This window comes from Fusarium coffeatum, assembly GCF_003316985.1.
Source record: "Fusarium coffeatum strain FIESC_28 chromosome Unknown BRIP53273_contig_48, whole genome shotgun sequence".
Lineage (NCBI taxonomy): Eukaryota > Fungi > Ascomycota > Sordariomycetes > Hypocreales > Nectriaceae > Fusarium > Fusarium coffeatum.
In genome coordinates this window covers 1-22323 of record NW_022157845.1, presented here as the reverse complement: position 1 = coordinate 22323, position 22323 = coordinate 1, and the positions used below count along the sequence as shown (strand labels likewise).

At 38.6% G+C, this 22323-nt stretch overlaps 6 protein-coding genes across 6 annotated transcripts; 4 read left to right on the top strand and 2 right to left on the bottom strand.

The window, feature by feature from the left end:
• Positions 1-3: 3 nt before the first annotated feature.
• Positions 4-1307, top strand: FIESC28_02185 (uncharacterized protein; the record flags this gene model as incomplete). Its single annotated transcript, XM_031156335.1, has 3 exons — positions 4-320; positions 375-823; positions 862-1307. The coding sequence occupies 3 exons, from the start codon at positions 4-6 to the stop codon at positions 1305-1307; spliced, it is 1212 nt and encodes a 403-aa protein (XP_031019609.1).
• Positions 1308-2173: 866 nt separating this feature from the next.
• FIESC28_02184 (uncharacterized protein) lies at positions 2174-3242 on the bottom strand (the record flags this gene model as incomplete). The annotated part of the gene is made up of 3 exons (XM_031156334.1): positions 2174-2863; positions 2916-2991; positions 3043-3242. 3 exons carry the CDS (start codon positions 3240-3242, stop codon positions 2174-2176), a joined length of 966 nt encoding a protein of 321 aa, XP_031019608.1.
• Positions 3243-3552: 310 nt separating this feature from the next.
• On the top strand, positions 3553-4355 carry FIESC28_02183 (uncharacterized protein; the record flags this gene model as incomplete). Its single annotated transcript, XM_031156333.1, has 4 exons — positions 3553-3627; positions 3684-3700; positions 3823-4028; positions 4087-4355. 4 exons carry the CDS (start codon positions 3553-3555, stop codon positions 4353-4355), a joined length of 567 nt encoding a protein of 188 aa, XP_031019607.1.
• Positions 4356-5154: 799 nt separating this feature from the next.
• On the top strand, positions 5155-6498 carry FIESC28_02182 (uncharacterized protein; the record flags this gene model as incomplete). The annotated part of the gene is made up of 4 exons (XM_031156332.1): positions 5155-5696; positions 5757-5834; positions 5890-6387; positions 6477-6498. The coding sequence occupies 4 exons, from the start codon at positions 5155-5157 to the stop codon at positions 6496-6498; spliced, it is 1140 nt and encodes a 379-aa protein (XP_031019606.1).
• Positions 6499-7006: 508 nt separating this feature from the next.
• Positions 7007-8819, bottom strand: FIESC28_02181 (uncharacterized protein; the record flags this gene model as incomplete). The annotated part of the gene is made up of 2 exons (XM_031156331.1): positions 7007-8680; positions 8739-8819. 2 exons carry the CDS (start codon positions 8817-8819, stop codon positions 7007-7009), a joined length of 1755 nt encoding a protein of 584 aa, XP_031019605.1.
• A 4636-nt stretch (positions 8820-13455) lies between these two features.
• FIESC28_02180 (uncharacterized protein) lies at positions 13456-14715 on the top strand (the record flags this gene model as incomplete). The annotated part of the gene is made up of 1 exon (XM_031156330.1): positions 13456-14715. The coding sequence occupies one exon, from the start codon at positions 13456-13458 to the stop codon at positions 14713-14715; it is 1260 nt and encodes a 419-aa protein (XP_031019604.1).
• Between the last annotated feature and the right edge of the window lie 7608 nt (positions 14716-22323).

Here is a 22323-nt window from a genome sequence, read left to right as displayed (position 1 = left end):
AACATGGAGTATCAACAAACATTACCAACCGACAAGTTCCAGCACTCGCCGGCCGAGTCTCTAATGTCAATTCCAGGAGACAGTCTCACATCACTGTTCGACGTCACCACTCCTAGTGCCACTTCAACCATGAACCCAATGGAGATGATGACTCCCAAGTCTTTCACCGAGGACCAGATCCCCTCATCACTACCCAGGATCAAGCAAGAAGAGGGCGTATCAACCCCATCACCATCACCCGGCCCTGAGAAGAAGACGGCCAAGAAGCGAAAGTCATGGGGCCAGGTCCTACCTGAGCCCAAGACAAACCTACCTCCTAGGTACGAAGACATTCCAACGCATTTTCCTTACGCGTCCACTGACACTCTATCCAGAAAGCGAGCCAAGACTGAGGACGAGAAGGAGCAACGTCGCGTTGAGCGAGTTCTTCGAAATCGCCGCGCTGCACAGTCTTCGCGCGAACGCAAGAGGCTAGAGGTAGAGGCTCTCGAAAAGAGAAACCAGGAACTCGAGCAAGCTGTTATGGCTGCTCAGCAAGCCAATGCCAAACTCATGATGGAACTGGAGCAGATTCGTCGCTCTGGTGGCGTCTCATATCCTCCATCTGTTTTGGACTCTTTCCGAGTCAACCCTTCACTATCGCGGGAGCTCTTTAGCGAGCCTATTGATGGCCTAGTCTCCTCTAGCACAACTGTCGACCCAACAGCACTTTCCCCAGTTCTATCACCAGTAGCCGAATCGGCTGAAGAGATCGCCGAACATGAGCCATCGAATGAGGTCAAGCTGGAACCTACTGAAAGCACCTCTCCCGACCTGACACAACGTCCTGCCGTGATGTTGTCTGACCTGCAGTGTCACAAGTCGGCGGAGATGCCCAAGTCGTTCCCAGCGCCGCCAACCTCGATGCCGCCAACCTCGGTCTCGCTCCCGCCCTTCCAGGCGATGCTGCTTTCAGCCTTGGCAACTCTGACCTTCTGCCAACGCCCCTTGACACAGATCGCTATGTCCTTGAAAACGGGTATCTCTCTTCATCCGACTCCTCAATTGTTGGCGACGATAATATGGCTGGTGACGCTCCCGCGTTCGGCCTCCACGACGACTTCGACCTCAGCCTTTGGCTCAACGAAGACAACACCATCTCGTCAGAATCTATGGCAACGAGCGACTTCGCCGCTGCGATCCAGGGCCTCGAGCCCAAGATCTACGAACCTGAGAATCAAATCTCTTCGGAAAATCCTAACCAGCAGCCCCATCCTGGCGCGTCCTCTCATGGATGCGACGTTGGTGGCATTGCGGTTGGTGTCTGAGAGATGTGAGGACAGAATCGAGATCTTGAGGCGCGGAACTGACGGATCGCGCGGCCAAGACGAGTTGACAAGATATCTGGCTTGTATGGATTTGCCTTCGCGTGAACTACTGATAACGATCCTCTGGACAATCCAATCAGAGGAACGACGAAGTCAACGTGGTAATCGCGGAGTTCTCAACCCCAAGACTCGCTCCTCGTCACACAGACGCCAAACAACCAAACAATCTGTTTTGCCGCTTATTTCGGAAACAGAGGATAATTGGACAGAATCTTGAGGATTACTCTATAAGATGGACTGTCGTAATGTGTTTACGTTCTGATTTGTTTGAAAAACCAATGGTGGTGCAAGGCGTAAAGGAACAATGTCCCAGGAGGGACCGGTAAACTACCTACCTATAGGATAGGTCTTTTGTAACAAATACAATGAACCGCTCAAAGAAGCGCATGATCGTCTCAATCGGTTTTCCCTATGCGTGATCCGCCCTTGATTTTAATGTTGAAAGCAGCGGTTGCAAATGTCACGTTGGCCTTGTTCGAATACTATGCTTGCTTTCAGCTACAATGCTCTGGTCACTTGCCTCGACGAACATCTGAACCATATCTAGTTGCAACAAAGCGTATTACGCCTTAGCTACGGTTTCATGAAGACTGTTCTACTACATCGATGCTCTACGCTTCCATATACCTTCCTACCCGTCTGGGCCGTGTGAAAAGTTCATATGGACTAACGTCACAAATACCAAAATTCTAAACAACAAATGGTTAGGCAAACCCATGATATTCAGAGTCAAATCTCACAAGAACAGCATCAACTACCTGTATCTCCAATTTATCCCAACGCCAGACGCCATGTGCTAAAACATATTACCATAGCCCTTCCATCTCTTGCATCGCTGCTTCCTCATCTTCGTAGCCGTTCGCGCTCTTACCCTCCTTTCTCATTTCGTGTCGATCTAGTTTTGCTGTCTGATCTTGAGTCTCAGCCTCTGCCATAAGGGCATCCAGGTCCTCGTCGTCCGTAGCTAGACGATCTGGTTCTGAGACTTTCGTTCGATCCTGCCCTTCTGCCTCGGCCATTGATGCGTCAAGATCATCCTCATCCGGTTCTGCTTGTGCAAGTCTCTCTTTATGGGATTCATGTTGACCCTCTGCCTCTGCGATTAGAGCCTCAAGATCGTCGTCCTCAGGGACATCGTTGCGAATAGGTACAATTGGCCGAGATGGTCGTGGTGTGGCGCCATAGAGATCATCATCGTCTGGCACATCTCGGCCTTGCTCTGGAGTTTTTGGCCTTTCACCTTCCAGTGACCGTGTAGTCGTTTGATCCATAAGCCTTGATACACTGTCGCCACCACCAAAGGGGTCATCTCCTTCACTGTCGGCCGTAGTGTTCTTTGGTTTGCCTTCATTGATATACTCGTTTCGTGCGACCATGACTTGCTTTTTGTGACCTGCTTTTTCGACCATGTTCAGAGCATCGAGAAATTTCGCTTTTGGGAAGAGGTCGTCAAGCCAGAGTTGATAGAAGGAGAGGAGTCGGGAAGCATCTGAAAACTGCAAGTTGTCAGCATGCTTGAAGTGGGCAGATTGCCAGATGAGCGCATACCTCATGGCCTTTGCCCTTGATTTTTAAATCTCGTGCCCTTTGTTTTAGCTTGGGTATGCCTTTAGGACCAAGGAGCCTGCCAATATATCAGATATACGTGGGATGTTGTGAAATTCCCTCGACGAACCTCTCTTCGTCGAGCTTGACATTCGGAGCTCGAGGGCGCTTCTTGACATCAACCTCTTCATCAATTCCAAGGCCGGAATCTGGCTCTTTGCGTTTCTTGTTGGCTGCTTCTGGTGGAGGAGATGCAAAAGGATCGTCTGATAGGTCTGCGACGTCATAATTATCTAGCCCATTGACGGGGTCAGAGTCTAGTGCTGGCATTGTGAAGATCGCTTGCTGTGATAAATTTGTAAATTGAAGTACTTGGGAACGTAATACGCAAGTAAACTTAGACTCAATTGACAGTTAGACGCGTCTCGTTTGGCTTGAGACGCGTCGTGAGCTTAATTGACCTGCTACCCCACCAAATATCATGTGACCAATTAGCAGCAGCCTCGATGGGCTTACCGCACGTGATTGTAACCTGAGGCATCAAGACCTGGACTCCAGCTTCTGAGTGTACCGAAACCCGAGGACCTCGAAAGGCTTGGTGATAGTATTCAAGGAATTGTCACGGACGACGCATCGCACAATGGCTGAGACCGCGACTAAGCAGACGACCCCGTCCTTTGTCGGGACCAGCAAGGTCGTCCAGACCGATTATCCCGTAAGTGACTATGCAATTGACCCTACAAGCACTGTCACTAAATAATGATGTTATAGCTCATCGACAACGATCCGTACGTAATCTAAGCTCTCCCGATCCCTGAAGGCGGCGACTGGCGCTGAACGGTCTTACTCTCTTCGATGCGACTGGATAAATGACGATTGTTGGTTCGTGGGAATTGCTGACCCTCGACAGTCATTTTAAACGAGTCGTTGGATATGCACGAACCTCGGATTACCTCGCCGGTACCGCTGCTGCTGCTTTCGCTCCTGCAGCCCTCTACGCCCTCGAGAAGTTTTCTCCATCACATGTAGGAAAGGGTGGTCTTGCCAAGGCCATGCGACTAGCTGGAGGTGTCGGTGTTTTGGGTGGCTTTCTCTACTTCTACCAACGATCGGCCCGTACGTCCTTATCATTCGAGTACAAGCTGGAATACGCCAAACTAACGTTATTGAACAGTCCGATTCTACGGTGCTACTGAGAATTCCCGCGAGATTGAGATGGATATGCGGGAGATGGTTGACAAGGTTAAGAAGGGAGAGCCTCTGTATGGTGTTAGCCGGCTGAGCCCTCATCTTCAGGGTGTTGCTGCTCGACAGAGCAGATACTCTGCTCTGTTTCTGAGCACGATCCCCTGGTTCAACTTTGTCAACCACAACCAGCATGGTGTCGACACAGCCAAGTACTATCAACAGGCTGAACGAGAATTGGAGGCGGAGCGCTCGTGAACAATAACAACCGCAGGATTTCATCAGGCACGGAAGGGAGTTTAAGAAAGAAAAGGAGTATATTTTACCAGCGGGGGAGGGCACTTCATCAACGGCCTGGCGAGTTCTCTTGAGATATGGAAATAAATTTCTTAAACATTATTGCTTTGTATGAAGCCTGAGAGTACCTCCTCTTTCACTATTTAAGTGTTCCCAGCATGATACCTAGGTAAGGAACGTGCTGACTTGGTCGGCATCTCTACGTACCTCGCTAGCCAGGGTTCATCTCACGAGGTTGAGAGAGAGTACGGTTTATCAGATACAGATACTTTGTACCCCTTCCTAACAGGCGAGGGTTACCTGTGTATTTCCGACTGACGAATGTGACACGCGAGAATCAACGATACTATCTGTACTCAATATGGGCCGAGATAGCTAGAGACCAAGACTTTGAATCCACTTTGGATGAGTTCCAAGTCCGTCCAAGTCCGTCCAACTCCGGACCTCACGATGAGTTGTTGTCGGGGACCGGCCAACTCCGCCTAACGGCAAGACGATGGTAACCAATCAAAGCACGAGTAATTCACGTTTCGACCACAAAGACATATTCAATCCGTAACAACTTCCTAAAGAGGATCTGTGAGGCGAGTTGTTTTTTCTTCTTCTCTTTTTTTGCTCAGTCACTACCTTCTCGATTTCTTCCTTTCTCATATATATATATATATATATACTATCTATCTGTGATTCAACACGAAGCATTCGGACAGTGGTTCTGATAACTAACTTGCTCACCGCACCTGTCAGCTTACGACCCAACAAGATGGACTCAGTTTTAGCAGAACCGTCTATGAATCTGCCCGTGATAGACCTCGATGTCTATCTCAACAACCCTATCGACTCGGAGGCCGTGCAAGAAGAATGCCGCAAAGCAGCCAGCGCCCTCATTACCTACGGCGCTCTTGTACTTCACGATAGCCGTGTCTCTGAGGAAGACAACTCAACTTTTCTTGATATCCTTGAGGACTACTTCGCACAACCCACAGAAGTCCTCAAGAAAGATGAAAAGCCTGAGCTGAGCTACCAAATTGGTGTCACTCTAGAAAATACCGAAAAGCCCAAGTGTGCGGTTGATGAGCCATGCCTAGATGTCATACAGAGACTTGACCCATCGCAAAGGCCGCTGGATATTACAGCGCATTCCCCCGACCCAAAATGCAGATTCTTCTGGAGGATGGGCGAGCAGCCGCCTTTTGAGACTGAGTTCCCTGGTTTGAACGCCGCAAATGTCGTGCCCGAAGCCCCTCACATCAGGGACCGTTGGGAGCCAGCCATGAACCAATGGGGTACATCCATGAAAAGCGCGTAAGTGTAAAAGCCGGTTACTCATGTATTAGCCTGTTACTGATCGCAATATGTGTCAAGTGTCTCTAAGCTCGCGGAAATGGCCGCTGTTGGCCTTGATTTGCCGGCTCAATTCTTCAGTGACGCCGGAAAATATGGGTTGGTTCCTTTCGCGCTCTATCATCTCATTCTTTTAGGCTTACAAGCTACGCAGCCCTCACCTTCTTGCTCCAACAGCCTCAGACTTGAACAAATATGGCCAGAAGGATACTATCCTGGCCGGCTTCCATACTGACCTCAACTTTCTCACTATCCACGGGCGCTCCCGCTACCCAGGCCTTCACATCTGGGCTCGCAACACCGGAAGCCGTATTGCCGTAAAGATTCCACCCGGAAACTACCTCTTAGTCCAAGCGGGTAAACAGCTTGAGCATATCACAGGCGGACTCATCAAGGCCGGTTTCCATGAGGTTATTGTTAATGAGAAAACGATCGAGACAATAGAAAAAAGGAAGCGCGAGGTCCCTGACAGGCCTCTTGTGAGGATATCCAGTACCTTGTTCTGGCACCTGGGGAGTGACATTGATCTCACGCCTGTGCCCAACCTCGTGGCGAGAGCCAAGGAAGTCAGAGAGCGCCAGAAAGAATTGGGAAGAGATGAGGGACGCGAGACCGAATACCCTTCTATGAAGGTTGGCCACCAAGTGCAGGCGTACGTTGACACCCCTTTTGGCAACCAACCATATTTGTCACTGACCACGATACAGAGAATTGAAACATATTGCTCTGATGACTTGATAGCGAGTTCGCAGGCGGACATTAGAGCGATCGTTTATGACTGCACGGAACGAAAGCTGGCAACAGACGGGCTCGCTCGAGTTGACAAAGAGAACCCAACTGTAGAATACGGTCTCAGATGAGACACCAGGAGCGCAGTAGACTCGTTGATCTAGTCAGGGATTCAAGAATGCATGCTGTCAATGTTGTTCCCAGGACGTTATCTCAGCACTGTCTTATATCCGTATTTGTGTCATGGCTATGCTAGTTTTCTCTTCGACAAAAGCATTTATCCGCCATAGCGGAAGTTGCAAGATGGTAAGAAAAACTCCTTTAGTCCTCACATAACCTGGCTTAATCTAACATGAATTGTCCGTTTCATTGTGTAGTTCAGCATTATATCATAATTTGACTTTCAGACCACTCGCATTAATCATTTACTACAACTATGAAAACACAACGACGATATTTTTTTGGGGGGTATCTTTAGATCCTACTCTCTCTGTTCAACACACACTGACTCTTCAAATAGTCCTCCAGATTTTACAAACGTTTCAAGTCTCTTTTTCTCGAGGAATGGTAGTTTCGGCCACCTTACCTCCCTCAGATCCACCATGGTCAGAACCATTCTCCTTGGGTGCGGTTGTATCATCAACAGTCGTGTTGTTGGTAGTGTTATGAGGAGGATTGTCTTCTCGCCAAAAGTCCTTCTTACCATGAGCGAGTCTGTTCATCCAGGGAGGCAGGAAACCACCAGGGATGCGCCAGGTCCAGCCGTCTCTTTCCTCGTAGTTGGGAGGCACAATGCGACCCCCAGAAGCAAGCTTGATGAGCAAGACGATGGTGTTGATAACCATGTACGTGCAGATACCAGCAATCAGACCATCGGCAATGGAGTAGGCAAACGGCATGATGGCGATGGTAAGGAAAGCTGGTACAGCATCACCCATATATCTCCAGTTGATCTCAGTCACAGCACCAACCATCATAGAGCCGACGAGAATCAGAACGCAGCCCGTGGCCCAGGGAGGGATAGATGCAAAGATGGGCGCGAAGAAGATGGAGATAAAGAAACAGATTCCAGCAACCATAGCAGTCAGACCAGTCTTACCACCCTCGGAGATACCGGCACCAGACTCAACGAAAGCAGTAACAGGAGGGACACCGAGAACAGCACCAATGGAAATGCTGAGAGCATCCACCATATAGGCAATGGAAGAGCCCTCGAAATCCTGGGTGACAGGGTCGACAAGGTCGGCGAAACGTGCCATACCATACAGTGTACCAGTGCAGTCGAGGATGTCAACATACAAAAAGGTAATGAGTGCCAAACCGAACTGACCACTGTGGCCTGAGATGTCGAATTGGAGAACGTTGAGCGTCCGTTTGATCTGGTGAAAGTCGACCACCTTCTTGAAGAAGTTGAATCGATCATCGCCAAGTGTGTCGTTAGGGAAGTATGTAACATCAGTGCCTCGTGGCCAAGAGATGATGCTAACGAGCAAGATTCCAGCAATTACAGCGCCCTTGACTCGGTACATCATGAGCAGCACGGTAAAAATACCACCGCAGAAAATACCAATCCACATAGCCGGGTTCCTCATCTTTTGGGAAGAAGGGCACAGTCCTGTAGCAGGATCTCGAAAGCTGGATTCGCAACCTGCCAGCTCCAAAGGAGTGGAAACATTGCCAACGATAAGGCCAATACCCTCACTGTAAGTAAGACCAATGAGTGTCAAGAAGAGGCCAATACCAACACTGGTGGCAAGCTTGATACAACGGGGAATGGCACGAGCCAGCCATTGGCGCATACCAAAAATGGCAAGGCCGAAAAAGATGAAGCCCTCAATGAAAATGGCTGTAAGAGCAAGCTCATACGGCACGGGACCAGAACCACTGGGGCCAACGACCGTGTAAGTGAAGTACGCATTCAAACCCATTCCAGGAGCGAGACCGACTGGAAGATTGGCGAAGAGACCCATGAAGAACGTAGCCAAGGCAGAGATGGCAGCAGTTGCAGTGACAGCATCGCGCTTGACATCGGCAACACAAAGCTGGTAGGCATCATCTGGAACACAGGCACCATCCTTATAAGCAGGGCAGACACAGGTGCCGCCAGATTCGGAAACAATCGAAGAGTTTACAGCAATGATGTATGCCATGGCGAAGAAAGTGGCGAGGCCAGCTCGGATCTCGGTGAAGAAGAGGGAGCCCTTGCGCTCACGAGGCTACCACGAGGTCCTGTCAGCGATGCGATTGAGACCACAGGAGCCTGGAATGACTTACATGGCCGGATCCCTCAAGCTGAAACCAACGACCAACAGCGCTGGCCGCGATCTTGTGGTTTGCGTTCTCCATCCAACCCATCTTGAAAGTCAAGTCGGCAGCAAAGTGTGACGAAAAGATGTACAAGACTCGAGCAATGTCCCAAAATTCAAGGGACAAAATAGACCAGCAGACAAGAGGGAAAAAAGTCCAAAAAGAAGCTGAAGGACGGGGAGCGACAGCCCTTTTAGACTAGTAACGAGGCCAATGTTCTGGGCGAAACAACTAGTCTTTTACAGTTAGTTCCTTTTGCTTCAGCTTGAATAGATAGCTGGCCAACTGTGTGCCCCCGATAAAGATGAATGGAGTAAAAGGCTTGAACTAGTGACGACCAGAGGCAGGAATGTGGGATAATCAATGGGGGTCAGAGCTGCTGACTTATAAATGAACGAGATAAGAGACTGGGGAAGTTGAGAGCTGGGGGTGTTCCTGAACACACGGATGAGTTCAAATCAAATCCCCAGGGTACAAAGAAGGTTGTACATTGGTGTGCAAGGGCGAGGGTAATTGAACTAGAGACTTGCCGAGGGAAGTACAAAGAGAGTGCTTGTAAAAAAGTAAGGTATAACCTCGTACGTACGTGGTGTAAGGGATCCTAGTAATGCAATGCGCAAGTGGTATACTCGCAGAATGCAGGTGTCGTTTTGGGACAAGGCAAGGCGGCGGAAAGTAACGGTCCCGATTGCAGTCTGCTGATAGGAAGACGGCGCAATGCGACGACGGGCGAGCGTACCGTATTGGGGAAGAGAATAAGGTAGCGTTCCGATATCAAGGGTCCTGCGAGGAGGTCCAAATAGCGCCTCAAGAGGAACTTGGATGCAGTAGTAAGCCCTAGCAAGGTTGGAAGAGCTCGGGGTAGGTAGTGAACTAGGCAATTGAGAGATGTTTCGCGTGTATAGAGTAGAGTATCCGTAGTCTAGCCCGTCAAAATTGTCGAGATTTTTTTTCTTGGTGTGGCGGAGACAAGACCCTGGATAGACGAGGGAAAGAAGATACAGCGAGGAGCTAAAATCACGACAAAATGTCTATGATCCCAGCACAAAAGGCTTGCAGGCGAGATTCTCGATGTTGCGCAAGAGGCAGAGGAAGAGAGAGAAAAGAGGAAGGAGAGAGAAAAAAAAGAAGAAGAAAAAAAGAGAGGACCAAAATTGCGGAAGGCGAATTCGTGATAGTCGCTAATAATGGGCAGCTCCTGCCCCAGGATCAAACAAAACTAAACCAAGCCAAGCCCGACCCAAAGATACTGGACTCCGCTAAAATCAAGAGGCAGGTACGAATTGGCCGGAAATACCGAGGTTGAAGTCGATCGTACGGATACAGCACAGGATTCTTTTGTCTTGTTAATCCCCATATTTCCTTTCGTCCCAATAAAAAATTTGCTCCGTTGATATTGGGAGCTTGAGTGAACTGAACCCTTCTCCTTCTGCGCTTGCCCAAAACGTTATCGCCCCTCGGGCCCAGGAACCGCGCCAGTCTGCAAGCCATCGCGCGGGTAACGTGGAGTCGACAGCGATAGCGGCGCGGGTACAACGCCACGCACGAGACGGTGGTCCAGTTACAGGCCTCGAATATGCTCTTGGCTTTTCGACTGTATCCTAACCATTCAATTGAAACGGCCCAGACGGTACGAACAATCCAATACTGGCTCTGGTGGCTTTTCATCGCGTGGCATCTCAGACTTGACCAACTCTCCAATTCTGATCATGACCGGCTCTTCGTGATGGACTTGACACTGTCCGCCAAGGGGTCTTGTTCTTGTGTAGCTAGGGAGGGAGTGACTCGAGCGAGGAAGACTCAGCTCGTAGCAGATACAAGTCTCAGGTGGAGGATCCTATATCAAACCAAGTACTGTTGTATCGATCGATCTTGTGCTTATCTGCTTCGTTGGTCGGTTGCACAAGGTGGCACAAACCACAGCTGAGACAGGGTGCAGTGCAAGATCATCGCTGGACACAAGTTTGATCGACGGATAGGACAGCGGCGGTCTGCGATGGATGGTTCACCTTTCCCTCGATTATTGAGACTGAGACCTAGAGATAGCCAAGTGCCTGTTGGAGCAACGTCAGTGGGATTGATTGGTGGTTTCTCAAGTACATGTTGACCATTTATCAATTAACGCTAGACCGTTGCAGATAGGTACCTACTAGCTACTGACCCTCATCGTCTTCATTAACGGGGCCAGGCTTGCCGGGTGTTTAAGATTGTGGCTGAAGCTCACCCCACCTCTGTAGGCCCGAGTCTGATCAAGTACCGTTGCGTGCGCTGACACTGTGCTCATATCTTGAGCTCCACTATCTAACAGATTAGTACCTAGATTATCGGTTGCGATAAGCTAAGGCCCACAAAAGGGCCCATCCTCCGGACTTTATCTTTTATCGCACAAGATCGAGTTTCGGCTGCTAACAGTTTTTAGTGAAGGAAATTATCTGGTACTTTCAGTGGCCGGAATATCCCGATGCTTTTACTCAAGTTTGATGGTTACAAATCACTGTGTAGCTGTAGCTACTACTGATTGACTGAAGCGGGTTCATCCAAGGGCCCTTTCAATGTTCCAACCACTGCATCTCGGACTTATTCCACTCAGTGTCATTGTGCTTCACTTCTGTCGCCGAATAGCCAAGTCCCGCCCTTGCTTTGTGTAACCATAGCCCAGCACACAAGCATTATCGTCACGAGTCACAGCCAACAAATGTTGCCTATAGCACCTCGCTCGACGGTTACTCAAGACAAAAGGAACAAGAATGGACGAAGCACCCCGCAGGCTCAAACCGAAAACAGAGTACAGAGTACAAAACGTGTGCGCAAACCTTTGCGTCCCAAAGGTAGCTCTTTCAGAGCCGCCCTTCTCGTTGTACAACATGAACTACTCAGCCCGAGGCACCATGGGATGGGACTGATGGCCCAGTTTCACTTACTCACTGCCGGCCTCCCGGCACTTGGTATTAACCGTCTTTCCGGATTCCCAGACCAAAACAAGCACTTGATTACCAGTAATTACCTAAGGTACTAAGGGAAGGAATGCCGGTCTTTAGTCTTAGTCGGCAGGCCTTTTAGAGACCTCTGAACTCCAGAGCTTTGTTCTTGATGCTGATGTTAGTCACCAAAGTGACAATTGCATCAACCAGCAGTACTCACCGCCATTGTCTTGCTCCTTTTTCCTTTTGGTCTGTGTGCGGTACGTGTGAGTTCCAGCTTTGTCCTCCCGAGGCTTGATGGTCAGTTGCCGACAAGTAAGACAAGGCGTATAAGGAACGACACTGCACCACAGCTTGGAAGGAGGATGCATGTCGTCCACAGGCCACTGTTACCCCAGGTTGAATCATGCAATGTGATGGCATGGATGAACCCTTGTCTCTGCGTGTCGACGTGAGTTTAAATAGGATCGGCTGAGACAAAAAGCTCCGACACGACAAGCAATCCCGGTCCATCAAACTGCGATCATTTTAGCATTTTGGTGTCAATTCATCGGAGCTGTGCTGTAGAACATACAAGTCCAAGGGGGTATATATCTCTTCTTGTTGACTCATTGCTCATTGCTCATTGCTGTGACAGTGAGAGGAAGCTGCCTTTCAAACCTGGCAAGCCATGCCAGAATGCCTAGTAGATTTGTGTAGCCCATACCTAGGTAGGTAGCTTGTGCGGGAAAGCGCCATATAATGAATGGTATATGCGAAATTCATTCCAACTATGGTGTTCCCCCTCATCGTCGGACTACCACGACCGGATTGACAGTCCAGAGACCACTGTCTACCTATCTAGGCTTACAATAAATGCAGGCCGGTGGGAATCTTTCTATCATCCATGTTTATGATTCCATCCTGGCTAAAACCACACAGCATAGCACACGTTTCAATAAAGTAAGAGATTCCCTTTCTACCCTTAAACAGTTGGCCACCATTTTTCGGGTTAAGAATCAATCAGAATTGAGGTTGTGACGTCAATCAGCTGAGCCATTTGGGTCTTATGACGTCGAGTATGCAGGGTCTAGACAAGTTCCACGTCGGGTTCCCCACGAAACTAGTCAAGCTGACGGCTGGATGGCTGGTATTTCCCTCCGGAAATGCAGCTCTACGCCATTCTTCTGGCCTTGGTTTGGTGATTTGGTGAACTGAACTGTACTGTAACTCTATGGTCTAATGATATATGCAGGATATTATATATTTTGTGCTTGATGAATGACGAGGGCCGCCACCTGGGCGGTCTCGCTCAGTAATGCACCCAACCATTAGTGTCATATCCGGGGGCTTCCTCTGCATCGGATGCTGTGACATCCATCCCGTCCTTCCTTCTCATGCCTACCTACTAGGGAGGTCACGTCCCCTGCCGGCAATAATAACCTACCAACTACAGTACCTAACTCTATGGTCTGTTTCTTTACCGCCTATCACCTGTCGCATTACGTCCTGTCTTTTTCATGCAGACACCTTTTTGCATAAAGAAGGATTTATTCCCACCGCTTTCTCTTGTTAATTCGTTCCCCCACCATTGATTCATTTGCATACCCATCTACTTATGTGACTGATCGCTGCTGGCTCTTTACCCAATCTGGTTTATACACTTCTTTTCTATTCTAGACAACAACTACAAACCCTCAAATAGCTTGGCGATACCAGTGCCTGGGGTTTCCTTCATATCCTCACAGTTCCATCTTTTCCCAATCCCCACAGTTGCTACACCCATGGCCTACTATCATCAGCCTAGGCAACAATCTCGTCCATACCGTTACGATGACGACTTTGGAGCTCCCGAGCCAGGGAGACCTTATAACCCTTATGACGAGAGAGATGCAGCACCACCCCGCAGGGTTCGAAGGGAACCTGCGACCGATGCGACGTCTGGATCACCACCCCGCCGTTATAAGTCTGAAAGAGGCCGCCGCCCACGAAGCCCAGGAAGACCAGACCGACGAGATGAGTCTATGACAGATGATCGTGGACCCGATACCCGTCATAGGACTCATAGATACGAGTCAGAACGTCGTGGTCGTAGTGCCGGACCAGATCGAACATCACGAAACCTTAGTCCTCCCCCATTCGGTCCTCCACCAGATTCACCTCGCCGCAAAGCCCGGTCCGCTCGGCCTGACCATGAGTCTAGCCGCCCTGAGCGCGAGTATCGGCAGTCTTCAAGAGAGCCAAAACCAGGAAGAGGGCGCGAATTCCCGAGTCGCAGCAAACGAGGAGGGCGCCCAGAAAGAGATTATCGGTATGATAACGATGGTCCATCATCGTATCCTTATGATCGTGATCCCTATGTTCGAGGACAGCCCCGACGCGGTGATCCAGATGGGCCTCGAGATAGTCGTCGGTCGCGCAATTGGGCACCAGACTCGGATTCTCCACCACGTCGCCACGGAAGGTCGGTTCCGCCAGCTGCACGATCACGGTCACATGGACGAGGCAGAAGGTCGCGATACTCAGATTCTGAATCAGACTCCGAGAACGATCGTTACGCAACAGGTGTGGCTGCAGCAGGAGCTGGAGCGGCAGGTGCTGCAGCCGCTGGTGGTCGACGCAGGCCGCGTTCCCAAGGAAGAGACCGGCGTGGAAGAAACTCCGCGCAGTCTCCAATTCGTGGTCGCCCGCCGGTTACCCAGAAAGGCCGGGACGCTCCCTCTGGACGCCGAAGCTCTATGCCAGCTTCTACTAAGAATAAAGCTGCATGGTGGCAAAACCCTATGGTTCAGGCTGGCGCACGTACTGCATTTACTGCCGGCGCCCAGGCAGCAATGAAGTCCGGAAAGGAATCTGGCCCTTGGCTAGGACCGAAAGGCGCGAAGGTGGCTACTGCTGCTCTTGGTGCAGCATTAGTCGATGGATTCATGGGACAGAAGCATCCCAATAGTACAAGACAGAAGCTTATGAGGGAGGGTATTGATCTAGCATCAGCACAAACTGTAAGGGTGCCTGAGCACCGCGGACGTTCAGGTCACAAGTAGATAAGTACTTGTTGGCTAGCTGGGAAGGAAAGCTAACTAAGTAAGCTTAGTTAGTTATAAAAGTATAAAATAAGAAAAAAGTATAAGATAGCTTTATACTAGTTAGTATTATAATTTTATTACTTTTACTTACTAAAACTAATAATTTTTAAAATATTAGTTATATTATATTAGTATAATAGCTTAAAAGGCTAAATAAGTTTAATAAAAATATTATATTAAAGCTTAAAAAGTTTAAAATAAAGTAATAAATAATTACTATTATACTACTAAGTTATATTATAATAGTAATTAAAATTAAAAACAAAGTATATAATTTTAATTATATAACTTAGATTAATTAAAGCTATTAGCTAAGGTTTTTTTAACTTTAGGTAATTAAACTTTATTAACTGTAATAAATAAAATATAAATCTTTTTTATTTAAAAAAACCTTATTTATTTAAATCTTTTACTTAAAATATTATATATTAATATTATTATATAATATATTAAATAAGTAAGTACTTTAGTAAAGTAAATACTTTAATAATCCTAGCTATTATCTTTTAATTATTAATAAAAGTAATATAATATATTTAATTAATTAAAATTACTTATTATACTTTTTTCTTAATACCTTTAGAATTACCTAATAAGTCCTTATATTATACCTAGTTTTACTATATATACTATATTACTAAATACCTAGTTTAATTAATCTTTCTTAATTACTACTTCTTAATAACTTATTTACTATTTATATATTAATATTTATTTAATTAACTACTTATAATACTTTCTTTATAGTTGTAAAATTTCTTTATTATTACTAAGGTTTTTAAAGTTTAAAAAGTAAAAGGTTTAATTACTTCCTTAAAAGGTAATAAAGTCTATAGTTATATATTAAGCTTTAAGATAATATAATTAAGGTTAAAGAAAGTAATATATATAATAAGCAAGCATTACAGTTAAGTAAGTATTATACTTTTCCCTCCTATATTATTACCTATACTTAATTAATTAGTTTTTAACTACAAATTATATTATAATCTTTAATTAAGGCTAAAACCCTTCTTATACTTTAAGTACTTTAAAATAATTTAAAATTAAGTACCTAATATACTATAAAAATATATAATATCTCTAAATATAGATTATATTACTATTATAATAGTATTTAATTGTAAAGTAATTCTACTTTAAATCTATAGAGATTATTTAATTTAAAAGAGTAAATAATAGTTTAATTTATCCTTAACTTAGATTTATAAGGATTTCCCTTATAATTATATTTTATAGAAGAAATAGCTAATTCTTTACTTATTAATTATAATATATTACCTATTAGTAAGTACTAGGCTTATAACTTTATAAAATAATAACTAGAACTAAAGATATATATCTTTTATAGATATAACTATTAAAAAGCTAAATATAAAGATCTAACTATTATTTCTAGCTAGTTTAAGCTTATATAGAATATAATTATAAAGTATAGTATTTAACTAGGTAATATCTAGAACTTTAATAAGATTAGCTTTATAATAAGCCTTATATAGTTTAGAATAGCTATTATAGGTATAAAAAAGTAAGGAAAATTAAAATTAGTTTAGCTTAGAAACTATAAATAGATTACTATAATTCTAGTAATTAATATAAAAGGTTAATTAATTCTACTATTTATTATTAGTTTAAGCTAATATTACTTTGTAAATTAGTACTAAGAATATAACCTCCCTAGTAATTAGGTTATTATAATAAGCTAAAATAAATAAATAAATAATAAGCTAGGTCTTAAGTAGCTAAAGCACTTTAATTAATTAATAGTAAAGAGATTAGTTAGTTTCTATTACTTTCTAGTTTTTAATAGTTATAAAAGTTACTACTTAGTTAACTTTAAGAAATATTATTAAGATTATAAGATTATTATACTTTATATACTTACTTATATATTCTACTTACTTTAACCTCTTAATATTAAGTGTTTTTTAGTACTAAAGAATATATATAGTTAAGAAATAAAGTATTTAATTAAATACTTTATAACTTATATTTTAAAGACTAAGTTCTTTCTTACTTTTTATACTACTTTTTAAGTTACCTTTATAGAGAGTAATATCTAGAGGGCTTTTAAAGAAGCTAAACTTTATCCTTTTAACCTAGAAACTATTATACTAAAGCTTAATATATAACTATAGACTTTAATACCTCTTAAGGAAGTAGCTAACCCTTCCTTTCCTTAAACTTTAAAAACCCTAAGAATAGTAATAAAAACCTAATCTTAGTTTAAATACCTTACTAAGTAAATTAAATAGTATTATAGTAGCTTACTAAAGTTAATTATTAAGGCTTTATACTATCTTTCTAAGGAAGCTAAAGTAGTAATATATAAGGTTACCTTACTAGTAGTAAAAAATAAAGAACTTTAATAGGTAAATAAAATACTAAGCTAGTACTATAGATAGAAAAAGACTAAATTATAAAAGAGAAAGGTAATAACTATAGAAGAAGTATTATAAGTAATTAATTAGATAGATATTAATATATAGGTAGTAGCTAAATTATTAAGAAGTAGTAAGTAAAGGAAGTTAATTAGATTAGGTATTTAATACTATAGTATATATAGTAAGACTAGGTATAATATAAGAACCTATAAGGTAGTTCTAGAGATATCTAGAGAAAAGTATAGTAAGTAATTTTAATTAATTAAATAAATTATAGAAATCTTATTATATAGATAATAAAGGATATATAGAAAAGTATAATACTTACTTAATTGTAATACTTACTTATTATATATATTAAGCTTAGCTTTTTTTAAGCCTTTTTATATATTACTTTTAGTAAAAGTAGCTTTAAAAGTAATATAAAAGGTATTAAAAAACTTAGTTTTAAAAATAAAAATTATAAAGTATTTAATTAAATACTTTATCTTTTACTTATATATCTTCTTTAATACTATAAAATACTTAATATTAAGAAGCTAAAGTAAATAAGATATATAAGTAAGTATATAAAAGGTAATAATCTTATTATTTTTATAATTTCTTTTAAATTTAATAAAGTAATAACTTTTATAACTATTAAAAATTAAAAGGTAATAAAAACTAATAAATTACTTAGCTATAAACTTATTAAAATACTTTAGCTAATTAAAACCTAGCTAGTTATTTATTTATTTATTTTAACTTAATATAATAACTTAATTACTAAAGAAATTATATTCTTAGTATTAATTTATAAGGTAATATTAGCTTATACTAATAATAAATAGTAAAATTAATTAAGGTTTAATATTAATTACTTAAATTATAGTAATTTATTTATAGTTTCTTAGTTATACTAATTCTAGCTTTTTTTACCTTTTTATATTTATAATAACTATTTTAAACTATATAATACTTATTATAAAGCTAATCTTATTAAAGTTCTAGATATTATTTAATTAAATACTATATTTTAAAATTATATTCTTTATAAGCTAAAACTAACTATAAATAATTATAAGATCTTTATACTTAACTTGTTAATAGTTATATTTTTAAAATAAATATATCTTTAGCTTTAGTTATTACTTAATAAAGTTATAAGCTTAATATATACTAATAAGTAATATAATATAATTAATAAAAAGGAAATTAGCTAATTCTTTTATAAAGTATAATTATAAAGGAAATTCTTATAAATCTAAGTTAAAAATAAAGTAAATTATTATATTCTTTTTTTAATTAAATAGCTTTTATTAATTTAGTATTAAATTATATTATAATTAAATACTAATTTAGTAGTAATATAAAGTAAAGTAGTTAACTTTATAAATATTTATAGTATATTATAAGCTTAGTTTTAGGTTATTTTAAATAGCTTAAAGGGTAAGAAAGATTTTAGCCTTATTTAAAGGTTATAATATATTAAGTAGTTAGAAACTAATTAATTAAATAGTTAGATATAAGGTTAAGGGATTTTTAAAGTACTTACTTTATTAAAATACTTACTTATTAAATATATTACTTATAATCTTAAGCTATAATTAGCTTAGTTTATTTAAAGCTTTTAATATACTTAGTTAACTTAAAGTAATTAATTATTATATTTAATTATTTCTTTAGCTTTTTAAACTAGCTATTTATTTCTAAGTTTATAAAGTTAGCTTCATTACTTTTATTATTTTCTTAAATTATAATCTTAAAGCTAGTTTTATTAAATATTTAAATTTTTTTATTAATAGTTAGTTTACAAGCTAATTCTTTTATAACTTAAGGTTAACCTCTTTAAGGTAAGTTAAAGTATAAGCTTATTTTTTTTAAAGTTACTTATATTAACTAAACTTTAACTATTACTAATATAGTTATATATATAAAAGGCTATTATATAAGGTATAATAGCTTAACTTTTTTTTTCTTTTTCTATAACTATACTTAATATTATATATAGTAAGTTAATAAACCTTTACTTATTACTTTATACTATTAACCTATTTTATAGCTATATTACTCTTAGTAATATATATTAGTATTATACTTATAAAAGCCCTTAATAATATTATTAATAATATTATTAGGTTACATTACTATAAGTATAATTATAAGGTTATATAATCTTATTTAATTAATATACTAATTAAAGCCTTTAACTTTAGTTTACTTTAACTTTAACTTTTAATATATAGAATATATATTTCTTTTATAAATATTAACTTTTTTAAATTTTCCTTTCTTACTTAAATACTATATATAAAGATTATAGTTAATTATTTTATAGTTAATTTAATAATAATCTTACTATTAAAAACCCTAATTATACTAATAACCTAAGTTTCTAAGTTATTAAGTTAGTACTTATAGTAGTATTTTATATAAATATTCTTAAGAAAAGAGATTTTCTTTAAAGTAATTAGTACTATATTTATTATTAGCTTTTCTTTAAGGTATTTTAGTACGTTTAGCTTTAAATTTATACTTTTCTTTATAAGCTATATATAATTTAATAATAATAGCCTTTTACTATAAAGTAAGAAAAGCTTATAACTAAAAGCTACTAATTTAGCTAAATCTTAATTATTTTATATAATATAAAGTTACTAAAGTATAGGCTTAAGATCTTAGCTTAAAAGGGTTTTCTTTAGATCTTTTACTTTAGCTTATAGTTACTTAAGCTTATTATTATTATTATAAATCTAAAGAGTATTCTTAATCTTTTTATATAATAAGGTAACCTTTATTTTAAAGTAAAGGTTATTAGTTAAGGTTCTTTATATAATAGTAATTAGTATTATAGGTAAGCTATAATAGTTAGTAATATATAGTTAAGGGAACTAGGGTTAATTAATTAACTTTTAGTATATTAAATAATAAGTAAGTTACTTATATAAGCTCTTTATATAAGACTAATAGCTATTAGAGTCTTAATTAACTAACTAACTAAAGAGTAGCTTATTATATTAAGTTAATTAAAAGTTAAAGATAAAAAAAGAAAAAGGTTATCTTATATATAGCTTAAAAGTTATTTATATATATTTACTATTATTAGAGTTTAGTAGCTAATATAATATATATACTTAACTTATTAAGATTTAACTTTATTAAAAGAGATTACTATTAATTATAATATTAAAGATAGCTTTAACTTAGAACTTATAGTTTAAAGAGAATAAATAATAATAATAATAATATATAAGTTAATTTATTAATCTTATTATTTAATAAGTATAGAATAATTAATTTCTAGTATTTCTAATAAATATATAATAAATAGGCTTAGTATAGCTATAGGATATATAGTAAACCTTATATCTATAAATATAAAAGGCTAGAAATAAACTAGCTAAGTTTAGTTATTTTATTATCTTTTATTTAAAAAAAGAATAAAAATTATAAATATAGTAATTATAAATAATATATAAGTATATATATTTTATATTTAATATATAATTATTATACTAGTATAATAGGCTTTAAAGAGACTAGGTAGTTTTAATAATAATATTATACTAAAGCTTGAAGAGGTTAAAATAAGGTTATAAGTAATAAAAAGTATTATAGCTCCTAAGAACCTAATAACCTAAGGTTTAGCTAGATTATAAAATTAAGCTAATAAAGCTAAGGGTTTCTTATAAAGTAATTATAATAATTATCTTTTCTTTTAAAGGAAGCTATTCTTAACTTTAGTATATTCTTTAACTTATTAATATATTACTATAGCTATATTATAAATAAACTATAAGCTTATTATAATTTCCTATCCTTATTATTACTTAGTTTTCTTAATATTAATAGCTTAGTATTTAATTATTTAGTAATAGTATATTATATTATTATTACTATATTATTACCTTTATAATAGTACTTTTTATTATAAACTATAAAGGTTATTATAAATTAAGTAGCTATTATTTTTATATTACTAAATAGTATAGATACTACTTCTGTTTTATAGTTTTTTTCTTTTCTTTTTTCTTATATAAATACTATTATCTCTTACTATAATATTTACTTCTTTATACTTTTTTTTAAGCTTAGTTAAAAGATTATTATTTATATTATTAGTTACTTATAGGTATAATTTTAGGTAAGGGGAATTAGTTATATAATCTTATTAATTAATATAGGTTAATAACTAAAAATACCTTATATAATTATATAAGTAATTTCCTTTTTCTATTTTATTTAGCTTTTTTAATAAAGCTTATTTATACTTAGGATGCTATACTTAAGTAATAGTAAATAGAGGTTATAAAAGCTTATTATTATTCCTAATAGTTTTTAACTTAATTTATAGTTATTTTTAGCTTTATTTACTATATACTAAGATTTACTTTATTAAGTAAGCCTATTTCTAATATTATATAAAAGAGATTCTTTTTAGTTAGCTTATTATATAGTACTATAAGTAGTTACTATTTAACTACTATACTTAAGATTATCTAAAGAAATTTTTTAAAAATAATATTAAGAAAGGCTAGAACTTTATATTTAAAAATAGCTACTATAATAAAGATCTTATTTATTTACCTAGTTAAGTTAACCTAAATATTCTTTAGTTTATACTATTAATAAAAGTAATTCTTTAAAGGACTATATTTTATTAGATTTTATATTATTATAATATTAATCTATAGATTTTTAAAGTAAGGGCTAGAAATATAAGCTAATAAGGCTAATTAGTTAATTATTATTATCTTATCTATAATTAAGTTAGCTTTTATATATCTTTTATTAAGTATAAAATATACTTACTTATAAAGGTATTTTAATTAATAATAGCTAATATCTCTTTTTAGTTAAATAAAAAATAAAAGATCTATAGTACTTACTATTTTTAGCCTTTTATTTCTATTAATTAAGGTTTTACTTACCTTATAACCTTATTATAAACTTTTACTATTAATAGTAAATTATTATACTATAAAGTAATTAGTACTATTAAAATACTATATTACTTGATACTAGCTATAGCTATAGTTAAGGCTAAGAAGGTTATATAACTTTAGTCTTATAGCTAAATTAATTAAGATAGTAGCTAAGGTAAGCTAGACTTTAACTTTTTATTAATATAGTATAGAATATAAATATATCTCTCTTCTAGAAACCTTAACTATCTAAATTTTTAGTTCTTAATAATACTAAT